Below are 26,295 nucleotides of genomic sequence, written 5' to 3'. Positions count from 1 at the left end.
AGAAAAATTGTAAATTATAATATTTCACAATATTACAGTTTTTAAAAAAAACACTTTTGCACTGTAGTGTATGATTACAGCAGCTTAACTTAAGAACAGTAGGACATTGATATTTTGTTATCTAATGCAATGACATTGATACATTTTGCGTGGATTAAGTGTTAACATTTTTGGGGCCATTTGATGTGTACATAAAATGTACAAGATGGTGTTTGTGTGACTACAGTTCCTTTGGTGTTTTAGGTCTGTTTTCTTCCACTATGAGAGAACTCTCTGCTATATCTCATGATGGGCCGAAGTGGATTGTTCTAGATGGCGACATTGACCCCATGTGGATTGAATCGCTAAACACTGTCATGGATGATAATAAGGTCGGTCATCACGATATAAAACAATAATGTCATAAATGTGTGTACTGTGTAATTGTTTAAATAAATTCTGTTTGTATGTGAGTAAATGTTAGGTGCTTACCTTGGCCAGTAATGAGCGGGTATCACTGACCCCCTCCATGCGTTTACTGTTTGAGATCAGTCACCTGAAGGCTGCAACCCCGGCTACAGTATCTAGGGCTGGAATACTTTACGTGAACCCTCAGGATCTGGGCTGGACTTCGTAAGTTACTGTATTCACCTCACTGATATTATACTCAATAGTGCAATTTGCGTTTGAGACCCTCAACCCCTACTTTTGATTGACAGGTATGTGACAAGCTGGATAGACACCCGTCAGGCCCAATCTGAGCGAGCAAATCTCACTATATTGTTTGATAAGTATGTTCCCTACTGTCTGGAGCAGGTCAGATGCAACCTTAAGACAATCACACCTATACCTGAGACAAGCATGGTACAGGTAAGAGACACACAATCCAGCACGCATTTTTGTATAGACAAACTTTTTTGAAACTTTAATTTATACCTGTTCTTTGGGTGTATTAGACGCTGTGTTGTCTGCTGGACTGTTTGTTGACTGAAGAAAACACCCCTCCGGACTCTCCCCGTGAGCTCTATGAGCTCTACTTTGTGTTTGCATGTGTCTGGGCCTTTGGAGGGGCTCTATTCCAGGACCATGTTAGTACTGAAAATTCACATACCTTGTTTACTATAATCCACATCTTCACTTTGTAATACTCTCTCTCTCGATTTTTTTGTTTAATTATTTCTCGTCAGCTAATAGACTATCGTTCAGAGTTCAGCCGTTGGTGGTGTAAGGAGATGAGAGCCGTGAAGTTTCCCTCTCAGGGTTCAGTGTTTGATTACTACATCGACCCAAACACCAAACGGTTCACTCCATGGAGTGAATGCACACCTCCCTTTGAGCTGGAACCTGACATTCCTTTGCAGGTCAGTTTTGAACAAAGCACAAAATACAATGTATGTGTTATACAATGTTTTCATAAAACAATTTATCAGAGTTTGACTTTTTGAAAAATCTTATAGTTCAACCAAAAATGTATAACTTAAATTTTTGGGTGAACTACCCCTTTAAGCCCCATGGATGTTTATTGACACACTTTAATTACATTCTATGAACAGAACTGTCAGTGTCTTATAATTGGATATTATTCCAGGGATATCATTTCTTTGTTATTATCATTATAGTTATTTTTTAGAGTTAAAATGATTTTTTTTTAAAACCTTATGTTCATAGTTATTTTTCTTGGTGTGAACAGGCCTTTGAAGTCATTCCATTCCAGCTCAGATATATTGTTTTTTCAGTGTTTCTGCATCATGTTATTGATGTTAATTATATTTTTAAGGTAAACCTATAGAAATAATCAAAGAGCTGTAAACATTTACTTCCTTTGCTTAACTGTTACATAGTAAACATTTTGTCCTTCTAAAATTTTGTCCATGTGTACAGACAGTATTGGTGCACTCGGCAGAGACAATTTGCCTGACATACTTCCTTGAGTTACTTCTGCAGAAGGGGAAGCCAGTGATGTTGGTAGGAAATGCTGGTGTAGGGAAAACTATCCTGGTCTGGGATAAGATTGCCAAACTCAAAGAGGAATTCATGGTCGCAAAAGTACCTTTCAATTACTACACGACCTCAGCTATGTTACAACGTGAGTGAGATAATGGAAGCTGTATATGGGCACACTGTATACTCTCACAAACACCAAAACATACATGTGCACACAGACACAATTGCAACAATTAACAATATAAAAAAATACATGTACGCATATGTAAGCAACCGTATGGACACATTTGCAAGGTATACAAAAAAACATGTTTTTACATCATCAAACAAGTAAAAAGCATTATTTCCATTCTGGTTGTTTAACTGTAGGTGTGCTGGAGAAGCCTCTGGAGAAGAGGGCAGGCCGGAACTTTGCTCCTCCTGGAACTAAAAAACTCATCTACTTTGTGGATGACATGAATATGCCTGAAGTAGATGCTTATGGCACTGTTCAGCCACATACCCTTATCAGACAGCACTTGGACTACTCCCACTGGTATGAGAAAACATGTACATCAAAGCCTGTATGAAACAGTTGTATTTTAAAACGTTTTGATTCACTTAAATGTTTGTATTTTGTAGGTATGACCGTCAGAGACTAGTACTTAAGGAGATTCATAACTGTCAGTACATCACCTGCATGAACCCAACAGCGGGAAGCTTCTCAGTTAACCCTCGACTACAGGTAACCATAACAACTCATACATATCCAGCCCTCATCTAAAAGTAACTATAGCAATATTTCACCTTTGACTAGATGTAATTATAACAATCATTTCATATCCAGTTTAGTATCAAGTGTAGACGTGAAAAGAGCCTAGTGAAAAAGATTTTCGAATAGGAAGGGTTTGATTTTCTTATGTGGTCTGTAAAGTTCAACCGGTTATCAAACAATACTTCCTGTTTTCTGGCTGACCTGAATGGTACTGTGATGAGCTATCTGTGTAACAGTGGTAATAAAATGCTGTGCCTGATGGTAGACCCCAGTAATGCTGTGTATATTGCAAAAATGAGAGGGCCAAGCACTGAACCCTGAGGCACTCTGGTGGTTAGTTGATAAAGGAATATTTGGGAGTTCAAAGTGTTAAAGGGTGCAGTCAAGTCCAGCATAATACAGAAAAGTAGACTACAGGTAACTATAAAAACATGATTTTAAATTCCACACTTCTTTCTCTCTTTCTCTCTTTCCCACTGACAGAGGCATTTCTCAGTGTTTGCTGTACATTTCCCTGGTGCGGAGGCTCTGAGCACTATATACAGCACCATTCTGAGTGGTCATTTCCAGCAGGGTGGCTACAGTTATGGTGTAAGCCGCATGACCAACACACTGGTCCAGGCTGCCATCTGCCTGCATCAGAAAATGAGCCAGAACTTCCTTCCCACAGCCATTCGGTTCCACTACATTTTCAACCTCAGAGACATTTCAAACATCTTCCAGGTGTGTGTCTATGGAACAGATTAAAATGTGTGCATCTGTGCAGTTACTGAGTACTGTGGCCATATGTATAAATACAGTGGCCTAGTTATGCCACTGTAAATATTACACTGCTGGTAGTTTAGTTACTTTATATATATTAGCGTTGACATGCTGATTTCTGTGTTCTTATGTTTTGTGTGTGTGTAGGGAATTCTGTTCGCTCTGCCAGAGCAAGTGCGGTACCCTATAGACCTAGTTCACCTATGGCTGCACGAGTCTTCTCGTGTGTATTCAGACAAACTGATGGAGGAGAAAGACGTGGAGCTGTTCAATAAGATTCTGCTAGACACAGGCAAGAGATACTTTGAGGTGAGCATAACTTCTCAAAACCCTGGTGGGGCCTCCAGTGAACTGGAACACCATTTATCAAAAATAATCTTTTGCTTTCTCTTTGTAGGGTATAGATGAGTCTATTTTTATCAACCAGCCATTGATCTACTCCCATTTTGCTCACGGTGTGGGTGAGCCGCGTTACGCACAGGTGACTGACCTGGAGAAGCTTCAGAAGACCCTGATGGATGCTCTTGAGCACTACAATGAGCTGTACTCTGACATGAACCTGGTGCTGTTTGAAGAAGCCATGCAACACATGTAAGCTGCCTAGAAAATAACAAAATCACATAATTTAGGGTTTTAAAACTGTATTTAACAGAATTTACATACATCATATTAAATCAATAATACATAAAACAGCTCGTATAAAGTTTAGTTTGTTTTCCTGATGTTGACAATCAAAAAACATGAATTCTGAAGGTTAAGCACCTCCTTTGTTGAGAAATTTCATTTTTAAATTTGCTTTGCACCCTGTTTGTGGAAAGTGCTGCAACTGCTATACTGGTGTGTGTGTGTTGGTATGTAGCTGTAGGATAAGTCGTATTCTTGAGTCTCCTGTGGGGAATGCCTTGCTGATTGGAGTAGGTGGTAGCGGGAAACAGAGTCTGTGTCGGTTGGCTGCTTTTCTCAGCGTCCTGGAAGTATTTCAGATCACACTGAGAAAGGGTTATGGCATCAGCGACCTGAGGGTAATACACCCACACACGCACTGCATTACAATGATCTCTTTTTATCTGAAGATTAATATGAAATATTGTGAAAAGTTTTCCCTTCTACTTCCAACCTTTTCTTCTTTCTTTGTAGAGTGATATCGCTGCACTGTACATAAAGGTGGGAGTGAAGAATATTGGCACCGTCTTCCTGCACACAGATGCCCAGATTCCTGATGAAAGATTCCTGGTGCTGATCAACGACATGCTAGCATCAGGTACACATTGCAAACTCCTCTCACATTTTCTTCTCCTTCCTGTCAGTAGCTCTCATTTTTTGTGTATATGTGTGTGTGTGTGTGTGTGTGTGTAGGAGATATACCTGATCTATTCAGTGAGGAAGAGGTTGATATGATTGTCACCTCTATTCGAGTGGAGTTGAGGGCGCTTGGTCTGCTGGATTCGCGTGAAAACTGCTGGAATTTCTTCATTGATCGGATACGCAGACAGCTTAAGGTTGGTTTCCTTATTTAGAAAACTTGAAGTATATATTGTGAATAAAAAGGTAAATGTCACTCCTGCATGCCTCTCCTGCACTGTAGGTGGTGCTGTGTTTCTCTCCGGTTGGCTTCACTCTTCGTACACGTGCACGGAAGTTTCCGGCTCTCGTGAACTGCACCGCCATTGACTGGTTCCATCCTTGGCCCCAGCATGCATTGCAGTCCGTCAGCAGCACTTTTATACAAAATATCTCTGGCCTGGAGGTAAAAGAGACTAGGGACAGTGAGGAGGATATGTTGTTTTGTTTTTTTAATAAATTAATACCTTTATTCTGCAAGGATTCATTCAATTGATAATATGATTTCACTATAAATTTCTCTTTCACATAAATTCTGTTAATTTTAACTTTATTCATAAAAGAATCCTGAAAAAAAACTATAGTTTCTACCAAAATATTAAGCAGCACAACTTTAACATTGATAATAATAAGAAATGTTTCTAGAGCAGAATGATTTTTGAAGGATCATGTGACTCTGAAGACTGAAGTAATGGTTGCTGAAAATTCAGCCGTCATCACAGGAATAAATTAAACTGTTTTAAAATATATTACAATAGAAAACAGTTATTTAAGTTGTAATATTTAATAATAATACTGTTTTTACTGTATTTTTGATCTAATGAATGCAGCCTTGTTGAGCAGAAGACTTCTTTCTAAAACATTAAAAAACATACGCACCCTAAACTTCGGAACGGTAGTGCAAATTCATTAACCCAGATATGTTTTCCTTTTACTTTAGCCGGCGGTGAGAGTGTCCATCAGTGAGTTCATCTCTTTCGCTCACACTAGTGTGAATGAAGTCAGCGTAAAGTATCAACAGAATGAAAAACGTTTCAACTACACCACACCCAAGAGCTTCCTGGAGTTCATGAAACTGTACGGCAACTTGCTGGGGACAAAAAGAAGAGAACTGACCCAGAAGATGGAACGCCTGGGGAACGGCCTGCAGAAACTACTGACCACTGCATCACAGGTCAACCTCACACAGGGTTCCATAAAAATCTACTTCCAAACTGTAGTAACTATAGAAACTGTGGAAGCTATAAAAATGTGATCTACCCTTTCTGTGAAATGATTTCTCTGTTCTTTTGGCGTAAACCAGGCTGCCTGCGCAGCGTGAATGCATCCCATTATGGAAACTGAAGAGCTGCAAAAATGAAAATTAACCTTAAAACTGTTCAATCTAATTTGAATTATTACACCATATTCTCATTCCTAGAGCTTACAGACACCTTCAATTTTATATTTCAGGTTTTTAAATTTAAATAAAGTTATTATGTTATGCACCACTTTCTCAGGTGGAGGATCTGAAGGCTAAATTGGCCACACAGGAAGTGGAGTTGCAACTAAGAAATACTGATACTGAAGCTCTCATCGCTAAAATCGGCCAGCAGAGTGAGAAACTCAGTCAGGAGAGGAGTGTAGCAGATGCAGAGGAGCAAAGAGTGAGACACACATGCAGATATCTCCACCCAAATGCACAAAATCATACACATGCTCATGAATTAGAATACTATTTATGTGAATATATCTGTTAAAAGACATCATAAATGCATCAGAATTATTGTATAATGTGCAAAATAATGATTGCCATATCAGGTAGAAGCGATCCAAGCAGAAGTGACCAAGCAGCAGCAGGAGACTGAAGCAGACCTGGCGAAAGCAGAACCAGCTTTACAGGCAGCAAATGCAGCACTCAACACACTCAACAGGGTGTGTATTTGTGTGTGTGCTGTATTTATGTTCGGGCACTAAACTGTGCGTTTTGTCTCCTGTATTGAACTGTTCTCAAACTCAGAATCTTAAGTGTTTTGTTTTTATGTGCAGAATTGTTTTGTTTTCCCCCCAGAGTAATTGTGTATTTATGTTTGTATAGTTGAATCTAACAGAGTTGCGGACGTTTCCGAATCCTCCTGCCATTGTATCTAATGTGTCTGCAGCTGTTTTGGTGCTGTTGTCTCCTAATGGCCGTATCCCAAAGGACCGCAGCTGGAAAGCATCTAAAGTTGTCATGAGTAAAGTGAGTGTGTGAAGAGCTGACATTTAAGATTTATTCTCAGGGTTTTCATGAGTCATATTTGCAAATGTTTCTATTTTGATTCTGCTGACATTTAACTTTAGTTCTGGAAATCTGGCTTTTACCTCCCATTCCCTCTGTAAGCAAAAGCCTGAAATTTGTTAAAATTGCCAACATTTGAGAATAAAACATTTTGAGTTTTCAAATGGAATATTGATTGTCAAGATGCATGAATAATTTCGCAGTAAAACTATACTGCAATGCGAGGTAAAATGGGTAAATTTACTCCTTTTCTTTGTGTTTATGTTTAGGTGGATGACTTCTTACAGGCACTGATTAATTTTGATAAAGAGCATATCCCTGAAGCCACAGTGCGTGTGGTCAAAGAAGAGTATTTGAGTGATCCTGAGTTTAATCCAGAGTTTGTGCGTCTGAAATCATCTGCAGCGGCCGGTCTCTGTGCCTGGGTCATTAACATCGTCCGCTTCCACGAGGTTCTGCTCCCTTACACCATCATAATCATTCAGAACCAGTGCAGTCCAATAGCATTAATAAGTATATACAGTACAATTAAAGTACTATTTACATGAAGTGCAAGATTTTACAATTAATACATCTATATAAACTCTTTTGCAAAAAGTCAGAAGTTTGGCAGTGTGATTTCAGTTTATGAGAACAGTTAATATGGAAATCTGTTATACTCAGAAGTTCAGATTCACTGAATTGATGTTTTATTTGCCATTGTATTGTTGTGTGACTCCATTCTCATTGTGAATGTGTTATTTACAGTGTATTTTTGTGCTTCTCTCCTCTATGCTGCTCTGTCCAGACGTATGTGAGTAAACACTTGATAATCTGTTCAGATCAATAAATGATACAATAACACAGTGCTCGGAATAAGAACATTTCAGTGCAACCTAAAAGACCACATGTAATTATTGAAACTGTTTTGATTGTAATTATTGTTATGTCTATTGTTATTTATACCCTACTGTTCAAAAGTTTAGATCAGTAAGATGATTTTTTAAAGAAATTAAAAGTTTTATTCAGCAAAGATGCATTAAATTGATTTAAAGTGAGATTTGCCATTAAAGGAATAAATTGCATATAAAATCTATTTAAATTTCATGCAATACTATTGGAATTATAATTTCACAATATTACTGTTTTTACTGTATTTTGGTTAAATAACTGCAGCCTTGTTTAAAAATCTTACAGACCCCAAACTTTTGAACAGTATGTAGTGTATATAGTCATCTGTGATGATTATTGCATCTTCAGATGAAGTGTTTTAATGGCTGCCAATATTATTATTATTATTATTTATACTGGTTGAAGAATCCTCCATTTCCAATCCAGTACTTTGTAAAGCACTCTATAGTCTGTCATTCCAGAGTCTGATGTTCTGATATTGTTTAAAAATTGCTTGGGTTTAATCAGGTGTTCTGTGAGGTGGAGGTGAAAAGGATGTGTCTGGCTCAGGCAAACGCTGATCTGGCTGAGGCTGCAGAAAAATTAGAGATTATCAGAAAGAAGCTGGCTGTAAGTCTTTCATTAGCTGTCTCTCTCTCTCCACCACAATATCTCATCAGTGTTTTACAAAGATGTACTGTATAATCTCAAATGTGTGTCTGTGAAATGTGAAGGAGTTGGATGGTAGTTTGGACACACTGAAAGCTGCATTTGAAAAAGCAATCTCGGAGAAACTCCGTTGTCAGGATGAGGTGAATTGCACCAACACCACCATCCAACTGGCCAACCGCCTGGTCAAGGGTTTAGAGGTCAGATTTCACTAGTTTTGTCTTTTGGACCATACTTACATGTTTACAGTGTGTTGTCATACTAATTTTAAATGTGAAATTCTACTCTGTATGCAAACTGTTTTTCTTTTGGTGTTTTTCGTGAAAAATGCATGCGTACTTCAGTCAGAAAACGTACGCTGGGCTCACTCTGTGGCTCAGTACCGTGAGCAGGAATCCACACTGTGTGGAGACGTTCTCCTCACGGCAGCCTTCATTTCTTACGCTGGCTCCTTCTCAAAGAGATACAGACATGAGTTGCTCCATAACCTCTGGATGCCTTACCTGCGTGCCCAGAAGGTGTGTGTATGTCTGGGATGGAAACTGTTTGCCTTGAGTACTGATATTGTGCTAAAAATGTGTATTGTTTCAAAGTTCAGAAACCTCAAAGAGTATAGAGTGCAGGGAATTACAACAAATAGATTCTTTGCATTCAGTTCTGTTTCAGTTATATAAACTAGTGCTGGGCAATGATTAATCGCGAGTAATCACATCCAAAGTGTACATTTATTACATATAAAGACACACATACAGTATATATTTTGAAAATATTTACATGTATATATTCATATAATTTCTATAAATATATTTAATATATAAACATAACATATTTTTCTTAAATATATACCTTCATGTGTGCGTATTTATATATACAGAATAAATATACACAGTACACACACATATTGTCACAAACTGAGCCGATAACCAAGGGTGAGAGGTGCAATGTGACTTTAATTAAATGAATGAATAAACAGAGGAGGTGAGGGAGTTGATGAGGGTCCAGGAAGGGGTAAAGAGTAATGTCCTTGGGAGTGAGTATCCGGGGAGCAATGGAAGTAATCGTAGGTATTCGCTGGAGTAACGGTGGAGTGTCACAGGGGAGATCTGAGGATGAAGCACAAGAGAGTTACAGGAAAAGAGGAGCCTGGTCTGTGTTCAGGGTGTGAACCGTAGACCGGACGATGAATGCCAGAGAGTGTGAGTGCTTTATGGGAGTGCTGATGAGGGTGCGCAGGTGCTGGTGATTAGAATGCAGGTGATTGCGATCTCGTGATTCCTGGTGATGACGGAGACAGTGACTCTCTGACACATATATTATGAACACAAAAACATTTATTTTGGATGTAATTAATTGCGATTAATAGTTGCCCAGCGCTAATAAAAACGAATGTATTTACAGCAGAAATTCCCAAACAGAGGTTTGTGTGGAAACTGGGAGATCCATGAACTTCTGATGAAATGGCAATGCTGGATGAAAATAAATGATATATACACATACAGTATATATATTCAGATTCAGATACTCCCTTTATGCTCTTGCATTGCACACTTATCATTTTTTCCCTTTTATAATGTGTTTTTTTTAATTTATTACCATATTATACCCTTCCAGCTTAATTCAGTTTGTGGTTTTGCTGTCAGGTCTAGTGTAGAAGGCCCTTCCCAATCCTTATAACAGTCTGTAATTGTTCTTGAGGAACAAGACAATTCTTTTACAGTAATGCAGTCCTTTATAAGGATAGAAATGTTAGTATACAAAATGAATCACTGTTATTGTTTTTGTATGTTTCTTAATGACTTTCAGGTGCCCATTCCAATGACTGAGGGCTTAGATCCCATCTCCATGTTAACAGATGGTGCTACCATTGCTCAGTGGAATAATGAGGGCTTGCCAGGTGATAAGATATCTACTCAGAATGCCACTATACTGAGCAACTGTGAGCGCTGGCCTCTGCTCATTGACCCCCAGCTGCAGGGCATCAAGTGGCTCAAGAGTCGCTATGGCAACAGCCTGAAGGTCATTAACCTCAGCCAGAAGGGGTGAGAGCTTGATGAACATACGGCAGAAGAGCTTTCACACAATGTAAAAATAATGACCTTATAAATATTCCATACTATTTTTGGGAATATTTATAATTAATATTAATAATATAATTCTAATTTTAATTCAGTTAAACCCTTATGGATACAATTAAATCCTGTTCTGCATCTTTTTTATATAAATATATGTATTTGTCACTTAAAAATGGCAGTAATTGTATTGCCATTAATTGTAATGCCATTTTTTGTTATCTTCAAGACAGTATTTAGTGTTGTAATTTATTTTATTAACATTTATTCTGTCATTGTTGCTTCAGGTATGTGGATGTGATTGAACAGGCCGTAGTCTCAGGAGAGCCTGTATTGATTGAGAATCTGGAAGAGACAATCGAACCAGTTATTGATCCACTGCTAGGCCGACAAACCATCAAGAAGGGCAGGTAACTCACCACAACACAGCAATAATGCACAACAACACTGCATTCCACACAATACACCACAAAGAAGTGTATCAGTATAGTAAAAATGTCAATATAACAAATAGTCCTCTCACCCTCATGATGCCGCTTTTTCTTCTCCCCTCTGCAGATGTATTAAGGTGGGGGATAAGGAATGTTATTTCCATCCAGACTTCCGACTGATTCTGCACACTAAGCTGGCAAACCCACACTACAAACCTGAGATCCAGGCTCAGACCACTCTCATCAACTTTACTGTCACAAGGGACGGGCTTGAGGACCAGCTGCTCGCAGAGGTGGTCAACCTGGAGAGACCAGACCTCGAACATCTAAAGGTGTGTACTTGTTTAGTCAGATCTGAAAATCATTTTGAGTGTTACTGATGGGTGTTTGTGTGTATCTGCAGTCAGAGCTCACTAAACAGCAGAACACCTTTAAAATCGAGCTAAAGCAGCTTGAGGATGAGTTACTGACGCGCCTCTTCGCGGCTGAGAGTAACTTTTTGGGAGACAACGTTCTGGTGGAGAAACTGGAGAGCACTAAACACACAGCCGCAGAGATTGAGATGAAGGTTTGTCTGTTTTTAACCATTTTTTTGTTGGAAAAATAAATATGGTTGAACAATGCGGAGGTTAACGTTAGCTTGCCATTATCAATATGCAGGAATTGCTATTGTCATGTGACAAGGACCAATAAACACAAAGCGATCTCACGGAGAGAACCATGGATGACCAACATTTTCTCCTCCAACAGTTTGGACATAAATATTTGTCACTGACCCACATAAACTCTCTTAGTTCCAACCTTCCTTACGATGAGCTTCCTTACGGTCTACTGTGGATCAGATGGATTATGTTTCTGTTTTACCATTTTCTGCACTGGTTTGGTGGGAAATCTCCAAAACAGATACTTTTGGAAGAAATTTATACCTTTATTGAGCAAAGATGGACTAAATTGACCAAAAGTGACAGTAAATACTTGAATGTTGTTACAAACAAATTAGATTTCAAATAAATACTAAAAAAATATGTATCGTAATTTTAACAAAACTATTAAGCAGCACAGCTGTTCTAAACTAGTAATAAAAATAGTAAACTAAATGTTTCTTGAACACTAAATCAACATAAATTAGAATTACTTCTGAAGGATCATGTGACAGTAATACTTCAGAGTAATGACTTCTGAAAAATCAGCAGGTGCACCTTATTTTAAGGTGTCCTTGTTACAGTGTAATTATACATTTAAGTACTGAGTAATATTAATTAACTACATGTACTTACTATATGGTTAGGGGTAGGATTTGGTTTGGTTTAGGGTTACTTGCATATAATTATGCATAATTTATTGTTTTTTTAATAATAGTATGGACACCTTAAAATAAAGTGTTACCAAATCAGCTTTGCCATCACAGGTATAAATTGCATTTTAAATATATTAAAATAGAAAACAGCTATTTTAAAACATTAAACTTTTTAATGATAGTGTAAGACATTTTACAGTGTATAAAACTGATAAACTCTTATTGGTAGCTGATAGAATGACCAAATAACCCAAAATAAACAAAATATTGTGATGTTTATTTATGTGAAATATGGAGAACTTTGTGACTAATGGACATTTCAATTCTGCGACACTTTCTTCTGTATTCTGTGGTCACAGATCCATCACAGACCCAAACAAAGTATCTTATAATGCAGCATAATTTTGAACAGTCTTCATGTTAGGACTGTTGCTAGGCTCTCTGAGCTTTGGAACAGAGCTATTATAGTCATTTTTAACCACGTTCCCTATAAAATTAGACAAGCCAGGCTCTGCCAAAGATTGAGTTTTCACACTCTTTTTAGTTGCTATTTGTTGTTTCTTCTCAGTCTGATTCAGCGTTTGTGTTGTGTAGGTGTTGGAGGCAAAGGTTAATGAGGTGAAGATTAACGAGGCTCGTGAACACTACCGGCCCGTGGCTGTCAGAGCGTCCCTCCTCTACTTCATCATCAATGACCTTAACAAGATCAACCCCATGTACCAGTTCTCCCTTAAGGTGCAGCCTTGTTTGTGGCTCTCTGTATGCATTCTGTAGGACAGTTATTCAGGTCTCCCTGCAAATATTTACAGCTGAGCTAATTTGTCACCAAATGGAAGTAATATAAACAAAAACAATCAGTGTTTCAAACAGGCCCCCTCCATCTGTTATGGTACGATAAACCGATTCTGCACCTGCCTCAACTTGTTTGATAGTGTTGCTGTTGTTGTTGCAATCACTTCATTTTGTTATTTCATTATGTAATAGCCTTTTCTTACATGTGTGTGCACTCGATATCTTCTCTCTGCAGGCATTTAACGTTGTGTTCCATAAGGCTGTGCAGAATGCAGATGCCTCTTCTGATGTAAAAACCCGTGTGAACACGCTGATAGATTGTATCACCTTCTCTACATTTAATTACATCAACAGAGGTTTGTTTGAGAGAGACAAGCTCACCTTCGCAGCACAGCTTACTTTTCAGGTAATCCACTCACACATGAACACTTAAAACTCCCATTACACTGTCTGTTTAACACACATTACACATTATTTTATTTTTTGTGACTTTGTGTGTATGTTAGTTGCTTTTAATGAGTAAAGAGTTGGATCCTCGAGAACTGGACTTTCTGCTGCGCTTCAACATTGATCACAGTTATGTCAGTCCACTCGACTTCCTTTCCAACTCCGCCTGGAGCGCTGTTAAAGTAAGCACAAATCTCAAAACACAGGCACACACACACTTGCTTGAAGACCTGGGGCTGTAATACGGGAACACTTAGAATCCTGTCCTGTCCGTTTAGTAACCATGGTGATTTTTCTTCAGGAAATAGAACATTTTCAAATCTTAAGTCAAGTTCTGTAATACAGCCTCTGAAGATTATCTCCTGAGACGCTTCCTGGTGTCTTCCTGCAGACAATGAGCTTCATCGACGAGTTCCGTGGTCTGGACCGGGACATCGAGGGTTCTCCCAAACACTGGAAGAAAGTGGTGGAGTCCGAGTGTCCAGAGAAAGAGAAACTCCCTCAGGAATGGAAAAACAAGAGTTCGCTCCAGAAACTCATCCTTATGAGGGCTCTCCGACCTGACCGGATGACATACGCTGTCCGGTAAGTCTATGATATGTAGTATGTGTTCATTACAGATAAAACGAATCATTGTAGGAAAGACAATGTGATCTTGTCTCTGCAGCTTAAAAATGTTGGTTTCATGGACAAAAAAATAAGGAAATATTAAAGATATCTTCATTTGTGTTTCGAAGAGGTTAGGAACAAACACTAAATAATGAACAAATTTTATGAAAGTTAGCTTTAGGGGTGGAGTTAGGATAGGCTTAGTCTAAAAACAATAGTCCCCCCACAAAGAAAACGATAAGAAATGTGTCCGTTTGCTTGTGTAGGAACTTTGTCGAAGAGAAACTCGGCGTACAGTACACCGAGGGCAGGAAGATGGAGTTTGCACGCTCATTCAAAGAGTGTGGTCCTGCTTCCCCTGTGTTCTTCATCTTGTCCCCTGGAGTGGACCCACTAAAAGATGTTGAGTCCCTAGGTAAAAATTCATACAGATTTTCTTTCCATCTCATGCAAGAATCTTTTTTTGTTTTGTTTTTCATAGAGTGTGTCATGATTTTGACTATGGTAACCCTCAAACCCTGGCCCACTGGTTCAGAAAAACTATAGCTTTGAATGGGATATGCCTAGAACTTGAGTTTGGACTGACATTGTGAACAAAGCCTTTGTGTATTTGTGTGTACATGTTTAGGTAAGAAGCTGGGTTTCACAATAGACCTGGGGAAGCTCCATAATGTGTCTCTAGGACAGGGCCAAGAGTCTGTTGCTGAGCTTGCCATGGAAAAAGCCTCTAAAGAGGGCCACTGGGTCATTTTACAGGTGTGTCTGTTATCTGTATAGACGGTTTCAACGGCAACAACATAAACGTTACTGCGCATGCGCGCTTTTGTGGCCTTACCTCAACTTACGGTAGACATCCAAATAAGTCCCTCTAGAGTAGATTATGTTTTGATAACAAGCAAAATATGTTTGCTGCGTAAATCAGACGGACTGAGATGCAGCGATAACTACTTGGACTGACTTATTAAAAATGCAAATTCATTCTCTGCCAGCAGGAGGCGCTTTAAAGCGGAAGAACTAGAGTTTTCCCCGGAAATGGCTGTTGGGCTGTACGTTACACAAAGCAGCACTGAGCTTACAAACGCTGCTTTATCAGGCATATAACTTGCTAGATGAAATGAAAATGATATCGAACATTTTCTAAAGACAGTTGTCCTTCAGAAATACAGTGATATAAAAACACCCGCGCCTCGTTTTGATTTTTAAACGTGCATTACGTGCTCATGTTTATTCAACAAAGCAATTTGGAAAATCGGTCCGTTTCATCGTGGCGGGTCGCCACAAATAAATAAATAAATAAATGTATGTGAAACACATCCCACAGCACAACAACCTGAGCCCAACTTCATTATTCACCACTTTAACTTTAACTGTGTTTGTAGCGGGCGCCACTAAGACCGATAAGCAAACAGACCGGAAGTTAACTTTGGTCCAGGCGCGTGCGCCCAATGAAACCGTCTATATTGTATATTTCTGTTATTTTATGCATGTACTTTATGCAAATGCTTGTTTCTTCTAGAACATTCACCTGGTGGCAAAGTGGCTGGGAAGTCTAGAGAAGCTTCTCGACCATTGCTGTTTGAACAGTCACCAAGACTACCGAGTGTTCATGAGCGCAGAACCTTCTCCCACTCCACAGGAACACATCATTCCACAGGGAATTCTGGAAAATTCCATCAAAATCACTAATGAGCCACCCACAGGCATGCTGGCCAACCTACATGCCGCTCTGGACAACTTTGAGCAGGTGAACAGAATGAAAAAAGTTGCATGTTGTGTTGGAGGCCCCATACATAGTAAAATCCTATTGGTCCAAAAATCATGCTTTATTAGCTGTATGTTAAACACCAAATATGTTCTGATAGGCTGTAATGGAAAAGAAAACAATTTTGTAAGGCTTCAGACATGTCAAGAATGAGATGTAACACAAAAACCTTTGCTTGTGTGTTTAATTAAGACAAATGAGAAAACTGAATTTCAGAAACACTTTTGATACATGCAGATGTGTTTTTGTAGGACATTCTGGACCAGTGTTCTCGTGAGCAGGAGTTTAAGACCATCCTGTTCTCGCTGTGTTATTTCCACGCTTGTGTGGCTGAAAGGAGGAAATTTGGGCCACAGGGCTGGAACAGGAAGTACCCTTTTAACACGGGAGATCTCACCATATCAGTGAATGTGCTCTACAACTACCTAGAAGCCAACTCTCAGGTGTGTAATTAACTGTGGGACAAAAACTCATCTTTCTGTGTGTGTGTGTGTGTGTGTGTGTGTGTGTGTGTGTGTCTGTGTGTGTGTGTGTGTGTGTGTGTGTGTGTGTCTGTCTGTCTGTGTGTGTCTGTCTGTGTGTGTCTGTGTGTGTGTCTCTGTGTGTGTGTATGTATGTATGTAATACAAAGCCAAGTAAACTAACGTGTGTTGCCCAGGTACCATGGGAAGACCTCCGTTACCTGTTTGGTGAGATCATGTACGGAGGTCACATTACTGACGACTGGGACAGGAGACTATGCAGAACTTACCTGGAAGAGTACATGCAACCTAACCAGGTGCACACTCACATTCAAACACACATGCACAATGACTGCCATATCACAAAGACTCGTCCTTTTAAGATAACTGTCTTAAACAGCACTTTCCTTTAAGATGGCATGTTGGATTGTTTATTTATCTTCCATAACATACATAATGTTGTGATGCCTCAATCTGCTTTAAGCATTTAAAATGACTGGTTTTAGTTTTTAGTGGGCATGAAATATATATTGGTTATTGGCCATTATTCTTCTTTTTTCAAAATTGAACATTTAAATTTTCATGTTCATTTGCCATATTTTTTTTGCTGTTGTCTAATATAGTTTATCTTAGTTAACAAAGTTAATCTTTAAAAACACTTCAAATTGAGTAACACTGTTCTCAAAATGAAAATCTAATTTTCAGACTGTACATACATTACAATGCTGTGATGCCTAAATTCACTTGTAACATTTTTTTTAGAGTTTTATTTAGACGAAATAGTATTGAATTTTATTATCTGCTATTTATTGGCCAGAGCTCAGAACATAAGATTTTAAATATTCAATTTTCACGATTGGTTGATTTTGGTTCCTGATACACATTTCATCAAACAAACACACAGACTAACACTTTTCTCCTTATTCTTACAGTTTGACAGGAAGTTGTCACTGGCCCCAGGTTTTGTTGTGCCTTCTAACCTGGATTACCAAGGTTATCATGTATACATAGATGAGATGCTGCCTCATGAAAGCCCAGTGCATTATGGGCTGCATCCAAACGCTGAGATTGAGTTTCTTACAGTGACATCAGACAGCCTTTTCCACACTCTTTTGGAGCTGCAGTCCAGAGACTCCAACATGGGTGAAGGAGCCTCACAGACCACTGAAGAGAAGGTCCGTTTCCGAGCTTTTGCAGGTGCAGGGTGCAGGTCTGCAGATCATATATTGCCCTAATAAACTTCTTAAGCCACTGCTGTTTCAGGTGAAGACGATCTTGGATGACATCCTGGAAAAACTACCAGAAGAGTACAACATGTCTGACATCACGTCCAAAACAGCTGAACGCTCACCCTACATTCTGGTGTGTTTCCAGGAGTGTGAGCGTATGAACATTCTCCTCAATGAAATAAGACGCTCGCTCAAAGAGCTGGACCTGGGGCTAAAGGTGCGCTGTTATTCAGTTTTTTCCATGCTAGTCTGTTATCAGCTGCATTGATTTCAAATTTATGAATCATGCTTGGCCGCTTTTCATATCACAGCGTCTTCTTCTCTAAGACTTTAAAAGCCTGGCTTCACAAGTATGCATGTAAACCGGTCTTGTTTTCTCTGGCAGGGAGAGCTGGCTATTTCATCAGAGATGGAGCTGATTCAGACAGCTCTGTTTTTTGATAATGTTCCAGATACCTGGGCCAGACTGGCCTACCCCTCTATATACAGCCTTGGACTGTGGTAAGCAGTGATCACTGATACTATTGTAGTTCTTGTAAATGTTTGGAATTATATTTTATTTTGTATATTTTGTTGTCATTATTTTTAGGTCTATATTTTTAGTTTTTCAGTTCAATTCGTTAATTCAACTTGCAACTAGCAGATTTTTTTGGTTTATTTAATGATAAGCCTGTTGGTTAGACAAAATCCATACAAGTTCGCTCAACTGTATATTAGCTGAAGGTCAAGCTCTGGTTTGAAACCTTGTGCTGCTTTGTAAGTTGCAAGGTCTGGTGATATTATTAAAATATTATGAGATATCTTGTGGTATATCTTTTCTGTGGATAAAATGATCCCAGAATGCATTGCAGTGAACTCCATGAAGATGGTATTGTTCATTATCATAGTTTTTCTGCCTTCTGTATGTTGTCAACTCACTAAATTCTTAAACTATATAAAAGTTGTACTGTTTTATGATAACAGTTTGTATATGCAATGCCTGTGTGTATCCAATCAGGTATAATGACGTGTTACTCCGCTGTAGAGAGTTGGACAGCTGGACCCACGATCTCTCTCTGCCTAGTGTGGTCTGGATATCTGGTTTATTTAACCCTCAGTCTTTTCTAACAGGTACAGTAATACATACTCACAAGCTTGTATATAAATAATACAAACATTATGTTAAAAATAACATTTATTTGATTATATATATATATATATATATATATATATATATACACACACACAGTCATGGCCAAAAATATCAGCACCCTTGGTAAATATGATCAAAGAATGCTGTGAAAATGAATCTGCATTGTTAATCCTTTTGATCTTTTATTTAAAAAAAAAAAATCACAAACATCTAACCTTTCATTGGATAATAAGAATTTAAAATGGGGGGAAATATCATTATGAAATAAATGTTTTTCTCTAATACACACTGGCCACAATTAACGGCACCCTTTTATTCAATACTTTTTGAAACCTCCATTTGCCAGTTTAACAGCTCTAAATGTTCTCCTATAATGCCTGATGAGGTTAGAGAACACCTGACAAGAGATCAGAGACCATTCCTTCATCCAGAATCACTCCAGACCCTTCAGATTCCCAGCTCCATGTTGGTGCTTCTTCTCTTCAGTTCACCACTCATTTTCTATAGGGTTCAGGTCAGAGGACTGGAATGGCCAGCAGAAGCTTGGTTTTGTGCTCAGTGACCCATTTTTGTGTTGTTTTTGAGGTTTGTGTTTGTTGGTTGGAAGATCCAAACATGGCCCATTATAAGATTTCTAACAGAGTCAGTCACTTATTGATTTTTTTATCTGTTGGTATTTGATAGAATCCATGATGCCATGTGTCTAAACAAGATGTCCAGGACCTCCAGCAGAAATATAGGCCCACAACATCAAAAATACAGCAGTATATTTAATTGTACACATGGGGTACTTTTTATCCCTGTGTTCACCAAACCCATCTTGAGTGTTTGCTGCTAAAAAGCTCATTTTTTAGTTTCATCTGACCATAGAAGCCAGTCCCATTTGAAGTTCCAGTCGTGTCTGACAACTGAATATGCTGGAGTTTGTTTTTGGATGAGCGAGGAGAATTTTTCTTGAAACCCTCCCAAACAACATGTGGTGATGTAGGTGCTGTTTGACAATTATTATTTTAAGGTTTTCTGACCCCGAGACTCAACTATTTTCTGCAATTCTCCAGCTGTGGTCCTTGGAGAGTCTTTAGCCACTCAAACTCTCCTTCTCACCATGCATTAGGACGATATAGACACACGTCCTCTTCCAGGCAGTTTCGTAACATTTTATGTTGATTGGAAATTCTTAATTATTGCCCTGATGGTGGAAATGGGAATTTTCACTGCTTTAGCTCTTTTCTTAAAGCCACTTCACTAATTTGTGAAGCTCAATTATCTTTTGCTGCACATCAGAAATATATTCTTTGGTTTTTCTCATTGTGATGGATGATTAAGTGAATTTGGGCTTTGTTTTCCCTCCTATTTATATTTCTGTGAAACAGGAAGCCATGGCTGGATAATTTCATGTTCATAATCACCCTGGAGTGCTCAAAATTGTGAATATGAATGGGAATATACTTCAGAGATATTTTACTCATAAGAATTTTTAGGGGAATTTCTTGCCAATAATTGTGTCCAACGTGTATTTGAGAAAAACATTTTATTTCATAATGATATTTCCCCCCATTTTAAATTATTATTCAATAAAAGGTTAGATTTTTGTGATTTAAAAAAAAAAAAAAAGATCAAAAGGATTAACAATGCAGATTAATTTTCACAGCCGCCTTTGATCATATTTACCAAGGGTGCCAATATTTTTGGCCATGACTGTATATATATATATATATATATACAGTGAGGAAAATAAGTATTTGAACACCCTGCTATTTTGCAAGTTCTCCCACTTAGAAATCATGGAGGGTCTGAAATTGTCATCGTAGGTGCATGTCCACTGTGAGAGACATAATCTAAAAAAAAATCCAGAAATCACAATGTATGATTTTTAACTATTTATTTGTATGATACAGCTGCAAATAAGTATTTGAACACCTGAGAAAATCAATGTTAATATTTGGTACAGTAGCCTTTGTTTGCAATTACAGAGGTCAAAGCGTTTCCTGTAGTTTTTCACCAGGTTTGCACACACTGCAGGAGGGATTTTGGCCTCCTCCACACAGATCTTCTCTAGATCAGTCAGGTTTCTGGCCTGTCGCTGAGAAACACGGAGTTTGAGCTCCCTCAAAGATTCTCTATTGGGTTTAGGTCTGGAGACTGGCTAGGCCACGCCAGAACCTTGATATGCTTCTTACAGAGCCACTCCTTGGTTATCCTGGCTGTGTGCTTGGTCATTGTCATGTTGGAAGACCCAGCCTCGACCCATCTTCAATGCTCTAACTGAGGGAAGGAGGTTGTTCCCCAAAATCTCGCAATACATGGCCCCGGTCATCCTCTCCTTAATACAGTGCAGTCGCCCTGTCCCATGTGCAGAAAAACACCCCAAAGCATGATGCTACCACCCCATGCTTCACAGTAGGGATGGTGTTCTTGGGATGGTACTCATCATTCTTCTTCCTCCAAACACGTTTAGTGGAATTATGACCAAAAGTTCTATTTTGGTCTCATCTGACCACATGACTTTCTCCCATGACTCCTCTGGATCATCCAAATGGTCATTGGCAAACTTAAGTCGGGCCTGGACATGTGCTGGTTTAAGCAGGGGAACCTTCCGTGCCATGCATGATTTCAAACCATGACGTCTTAGTGTATTACCAACAGTAACCTTGGAAGCGGTGGTCCCAGCTCTTTTCAGGTCATTGACCAGCTCCTCCCGTGTAGTTCTGGGCTGATTTCTCACCTTTCTTAGGATCATTGAGACCCCACGAGGTGAGATCTTGCATGGAGACCCAGTCCGAGGGAGATTGACAGTCATGTTTAGCTTCTTCCATTTTCTAATGATTGCTCCAACAGTGGACCTTTTTCACCAAGCTGCTTGGCAATTTCCCGTAGCCCTTTCCAGCCTTGTGGAGGTGTACAATTTTGTCTCTAGTGTCTTTGGACAGCTCTTTGGTCTTGGCCATGTTAGTAGTTGGATTCTTACTGATTGTATGGGGTGGACAGGTGTCTTTATGCAGCTAACGACCTCAAACAGGTGCATCTAATTTAGGATAATAAATGGTGTGGAGGTGGACATTTTAAAGGCAGACTAACAGGTCTTTGAGGGTCAGAATTCTAGCTGATAGACAGGTGTTCAAATACTTATTTGCAGCTGTATCATACAAATAAATAGTTAAAAAATCATACATTGTGATTTCTGGATTTTTTTTTAGATTGTGTCTCTCACAGTGGACATGCACCTACGATGACAATTTCAGACCCCACCATGATTTCTAAGTGGGAGAACTTGCAAAATAGCAGGGTGTTCAAATACTTATTTTCCTCACTGTATATATATATATATATATATATATATATATATATAAAAATTAATACACACTATGTAAACACATTTTTATTTGACAGCACTAGTATGTGTATATATAGGTAGTGTAACATATTTTGTTTACATATGTGCATCATACACACTTTTTGTCTTTGTAGCGGTGATGCAGAGTTTGGCACGCAAGAATGAATGGCCACTGGACAAGATGAATTTGACAGTGGATGTGACAAAGAAGTTCAAAGAGGAGTTTAATCAGCCAGCCAGAGAGGGAGCCTACATCTATGGCCTTTACATGGAGGGTCTGTATCATCTATCCAATCACAAAGCACTTCTGTCAGCCAATCGGAATGCTTTCTTGTATTATCTGAGCCGTTTGGGTGCATCTGAATCTAAAGTCTGTGCTTGTGACTGCAGGTGCACGCTGGGATATTCAAGGTGGGACAATCGCAGAAGCACGCCTGAAGGAACTAACCCCCAGCATGCCTGTTATAGCTGTCCGAGCCATCCCAAACGACCGACAGGAGACACGCAATACCTATGAATGCCCTGTCTATAAAACCAAACTACGTGCTAACACGTATATCTGGACCTTCAGCCTGAAGACCAGAGAGAGGCCTGCAAAATGGGTTCTGGCAGGGGTCGCTCTGCTGCTTAGTGTGTGACGCAGAGAAACACACTCAGAATTGTTGGTAAAGACATACTCTATAATATGCATTGATATAATACAGTTCTTAGCCTTATTTGAGCTATAGCAAATTTAGTATATTATATTTTCGGTATGAAGTGGGGCCCAAATTGTAAATTTGGAAATAAAAGGTTTTAGGATTTTGAGAAGTTTGAATAATTAGTTTAAAATTCTGCGCTTTTTTTGCTCACTAATCGACTGAGGATTTTTAAAAATGAGTTGTATTGTTAAATTAGAAAAGACATTCTAGACATTCAAGCACATTCTAGTGGCCTCATACTTTTGGACTCCACTGTACCCTATCTCAGTTTCGGACGTTTTAGTTTTACCCCATATTCACCTATTCGATAGGATTTTTTGCAGATGGAGGTGCATAAAAAGTCTATTTTTCCACAGGTTCTTATAAATATAAATATATATATATATATATATAAGTGTGCTTTTTCAGGTTTTCTACAGGTCTACAGTAAATCTTAAAGTCATGGAATTAACTCTTGCATGCATTGCAAAAAATGATTATCTTCCTCAGTATTTTAGTTTTCTAATACAATATCTAAACATCAAAACATTACATTTACTACAAATGTAAAAAACTAAATTAAATAAGCTTAAATCAAGAACAAATATCTGTGAGTGGGGTATAAAACTTGTTTTCCCCTAGTAGATTTTTCTGAGCTCACTGACACATTTGTCGACTTATTTAATGTCATTTTGCTTCTTAAGAAAATGAATCTTTAGATTTTTGCACTGGAAAACAAGACAAAAATACTGCAGAAGAACATCATTTTTTGCAGAAGGTACAGTAAAATTATTTATATATTTTTTTTCCCCTCCATATTCTACTCATTGTCTGCAACTGAGATTTACATTGTATTCCCTTCAATCTAATCCTTAAATTTCTTTGCTTAGTCTCAAAAAAAGTCTTAAATTTATCTTCATCAAACCTACAGAAACCCCGTTTTTCCATAAATAAAATTTGTGCAACATTGTAAATTAAGCATTCTGTCCTTTATTAATTTACACAGTTGTGCGTTAACTCTTGTAATATTCACAATATACAGCATAAATATAATACATACCAATATATCCAAGGAAGAAAACATTCTAACCTGCTGTTATGTGTTGCATTGTATAAAATACAGTGTCAAACATTTAAAAAAATGCATAAAAACAATTTTGCGAACAGCACTAGTTTTAAAAAGTGACACTGTACAAGATGTTTCAAAGAGTTTGTGCAAAAGATCGCAATAGTATCGTATCTTTCTCTTGCTCTCTTCCCGCACTGGCACGTGTCCTGGCCTTGTCCCACAATCCCCCATAAGGCAAACCCACTCCTGCCAGCTTCCTGAAACACCAGACACAACTTGGACTGTCTCACAGGAAAATGTTAGGTCAACACATACCGTGATCACAGCGAGCCAGTCAGGACAGCCAACGACATATCTGTGTGATGAGCATACACTGATATGTGTCACGATGCTCCGCCTCCAGATTTCAGCCTACCAATCAGATTCATTTGTTCACGAAGAAGCTCTAAATCTGGTGGCCCTATGCGTAAATTACTAAATTAAGACATGCATACATTTTTCTGCTTTTTTTTTTTCTTTTTCTTTTTTTTTTTTTAGCTGACACTAGGAAGACTGTGTGTTTCAATGCATCTCATTAAATGTGATTAAGTGATTAATTCAACTAACTAACTTTGGTTAAACATGCAGTCCTCCTACACATGAACTCAATGCCATGTTATACTGCAAGACTAAAAGTGTGCATTTTATGGGTTCTGTTAACGTAGATCTATAGTAGATCTGGAAGGCCAGGGATGACTGCTGCTACAAAAGCTAGAACTTTAACCTGCAGATCACATTCTCCAAATAGATTTCTACAGATAAACACTGCTACAACTTCAGAATGAAAGAACCTTCTCAAATGAACCTGTAAATTGCATAAAGAAATGAGGACAAAAAGCAACATATAATACAAAAGGGCTTTTCACAGGGCCAGTTTTAACCCTGGGTTAAGCAGCAGTATCAGCACTGAATGAAATCAGGCATCTACATTGCCTACCTCTTTAAGTGATAGAATCCAAAGGCGAGCTGTTCAGCAACAGACAGCCGATCATAAACTGTCTCAATGCTTACCTCATTGAATATTCATAAGGCTTTCAAACATCGGAGTAATACAGCTCAAACTGCAACATGAGCGGACAACCAGAGGGGACCCATGTGGCAACATTTCCACAGAAAATGGACAAGAAGTTATTAAAACATAAATTTGTCTCATAAATATGCAAATGATATCTAACCAGGGTTAAAAATGACCCCTTAAGTGTTAAAAGCCCCCAGGTGTTGGTGGAGTGGTCAAACATTCATCTATGGTTTAAATTACCCACCATGAGGACCAAAAAATGCTGACACGTTCTTAGACCTTCAAAGTTTTGTCAAATTCAATACTGAGACATGATATTGCAATACTGACAATGCTGTTACAATGCTTAGTTGGCTCTGAAGGGACAGCGTGTTTCTGAATGTAACTGTCCTGTGGAAATCTGATATGGGCAGAATAATGTGATATTCTGAGATGATGACAGTTTGATGATGAGGCTTTGCTTTGCAGAGTTCAATTCAAGTAAAAGATTCTTCCTGAATACCAGGAAATTTATAGTTAAGTAAATACATAAATCTCAAATAAGTGATATAAGGACAAAAAAAAAACCAAGCTCATGTCACTTGATTACCAATGCAAGTGTTTTTTTAAGAAACATGCAAAAAATAAACAAACACTGCATTTTTCCCCAGCATGCATCTTTCATTAACATGGTCTAGTATGTTACTTCCTGACTGCCGTTTCATTTATATATTTACAAAATGAACAACCTTTAGACTGATACTGCATTAATGCATCTGTTCACCAGCTTTTGTTTGACTCCTAACTATGAGGGACATAGAAGGTCGTTTTCAGTTCTTTGCATACGACTCTCCGGTTTCGTTTTCTCTACCCTGAGTCTAGCTGTAGCTGCAGTTGTTTTGAAGGGAGGAGGTTGAGCTTACTGTAGATTTTGTTCTGTCTATGCATAGTTACATGAAAGCATACAGAAGTGCGACTCCTCTATGAGGCATTTTGATTCAAAAATTCTGAATATTACAACTCAAACCTCATGATTAAACACTGCTCTTACTGTACTTCCCCCTGGGAGTTCTGTTGTTATTGGATTCTGTTTCGCGACCATGAAAACTGTAACCTTTGACCTTATGTTACTCCCTTGGACGGCCAGGATCAGAGGAGGGCCTGTGGAGACCCGCCTCTCACTCTGGCTCTGTCACCAATGGAGTCGCGTGCTGACGTCAGAGGTCATCTCCGTGGTAACTGCAGGCGTTGGAGTCTTTGGCTTTGCAGGCGTTCTCTAGATCAGGACTCTGCAAAGATGAAAACAGATTAAACATACTGCTATTTCTGCCATTTGAATGTACTATTGCAAAGTCACCCAAAATCGGT

General features: G+C 38.6%; 2 protein-coding genes across 3 annotated transcripts in view; one reads left to right on the top strand and one right to left on the bottom strand.

The window, feature by feature from the left end:
• Nucleotides 1–23,488, top strand: part of dnah9l (dynein, axonemal, heavy polypeptide 9 like) — a 38,626-nt gene extending 15,138 nt beyond the window's left edge. The window contains exons 37-78 of the mRNA XM_058778834.1: nt 244–371; nt 464–612; nt 699–849; nt 936–1,067; nt 1,167–1,340; nt 1,861–2,065; nt 2,293–2,458; nt 2,545–2,647; nt 3,161–3,400; nt 3,587–3,748; nt 3,837–4,030; nt 4,299–4,461; nt 4,577–4,700; nt 4,796–4,938; nt 5,025–5,186; nt 5,721–5,954; nt 6,280–6,426; nt 6,581–6,694; nt 6,858–7,001; nt 7,310–7,492; nt 8,439–8,540; nt 8,645–8,779; nt 8,924–9,097; nt 10,383–10,618; nt 10,936–11,058; nt 11,207–11,411; nt 11,483–11,647; nt 12,971–13,111; nt 13,404–13,574; nt 13,675–13,797; nt 14,007–14,200; nt 14,491–14,639; nt 14,853–14,980; nt 15,741–15,968; nt 16,238–16,429; nt 16,645–16,764; nt 17,380–17,622; nt 17,711–17,893; nt 18,062–18,177; nt 18,674–18,786; nt 22,277–22,417; nt 22,533–23,488. Of these exons, the coding sequence (XP_058634817.1) occupies nt 244–371; nt 464–612; nt 699–849; nt 936–1,067; nt 1,167–1,340; nt 1,861–2,065; nt 2,293–2,458; nt 2,545–2,647; nt 3,161–3,400; nt 3,587–3,748; nt 3,837–4,030; nt 4,299–4,461; nt 4,577–4,700; nt 4,796–4,938; nt 5,025–5,186; nt 5,721–5,954; nt 6,280–6,426; nt 6,581–6,694; nt 6,858–7,001; nt 7,310–7,492; nt 8,439–8,540; nt 8,645–8,779; nt 8,924–9,097; nt 10,383–10,618; nt 10,936–11,058; nt 11,207–11,411; nt 11,483–11,647; nt 12,971–13,111; nt 13,404–13,574; nt 13,675–13,797; nt 14,007–14,200; nt 14,491–14,639; nt 14,853–14,980; nt 15,741–15,968; nt 16,238–16,429; nt 16,645–16,764; nt 17,380–17,622; nt 17,711–17,893; nt 18,062–18,177; nt 18,674–18,786; nt 22,277–22,417; nt 22,533–22,780 (6,848 nt within the window). The 3' untranslated portion in view covers nt 22,781–23,488. The remainder of the gene's footprint in view (nt 1–243; nt 372–463; nt 613–698; nt 850–935; nt 1,068–1,166; nt 1,341–1,860; nt 2,066–2,292; nt 2,459–2,544; nt 2,648–3,160; nt 3,401–3,586; nt 3,749–3,836; nt 4,031–4,298; nt 4,462–4,576; nt 4,701–4,795; nt 4,939–5,024; nt 5,187–5,720; nt 5,955–6,279; nt 6,427–6,580; nt 6,695–6,857; nt 7,002–7,309; nt 7,493–8,438; nt 8,541–8,644; nt 8,780–8,923; nt 9,098–10,382; nt 10,619–10,935; nt 11,059–11,206; nt 11,412–11,482; nt 11,648–12,970; nt 13,112–13,403; nt 13,575–13,674; nt 13,798–14,006; nt 14,201–14,490; nt 14,640–14,852; nt 14,981–15,740; nt 15,969–16,237; nt 16,430–16,644; nt 16,765–17,379; nt 17,623–17,710; nt 17,894–18,061; nt 18,178–18,673; nt 18,787–22,276; nt 22,418–22,532) is intronic.
• A 298-nt stretch (nt 23,489–23,786) lies between these two features.
• The window catches only part of kcnh7 (potassium channel, voltage gated eag related subfamily H, member 7), a 70,847-nt gene continuing 68,338 nt past the window's right edge, over nt 23,787–26,295 (bottom strand). For both annotated transcript variants that reach the window (XM_058778190.1, XM_058778191.1), the window contains exon 17: nt 23,787–26,216. In XM_058778190.1, coding sequence (XP_058634173.1) covers nt 26,145–26,216 — 72 coding nt within the window. In that variant the 3' untranslated portion in view covers nt 23,787–26,144. The remainder of the gene's footprint in view (nt 26,217–26,295) is intronic.

Source organism: Onychostoma macrolepis, chromosome 06 (genome assembly GCF_012432095.1).
Source record: "Onychostoma macrolepis isolate SWU-2019 chromosome 06, ASM1243209v1, whole genome shotgun sequence".
Classification (NCBI taxonomy): domain Eukaryota; kingdom Metazoa; phylum Chordata; class Actinopteri; order Cypriniformes; family Cyprinidae; genus Onychostoma; species Onychostoma macrolepis.
Note: the sequence above shows the minus strand (reverse complement) of the source record. Positions and strands in the feature narration are given on the sequence as shown.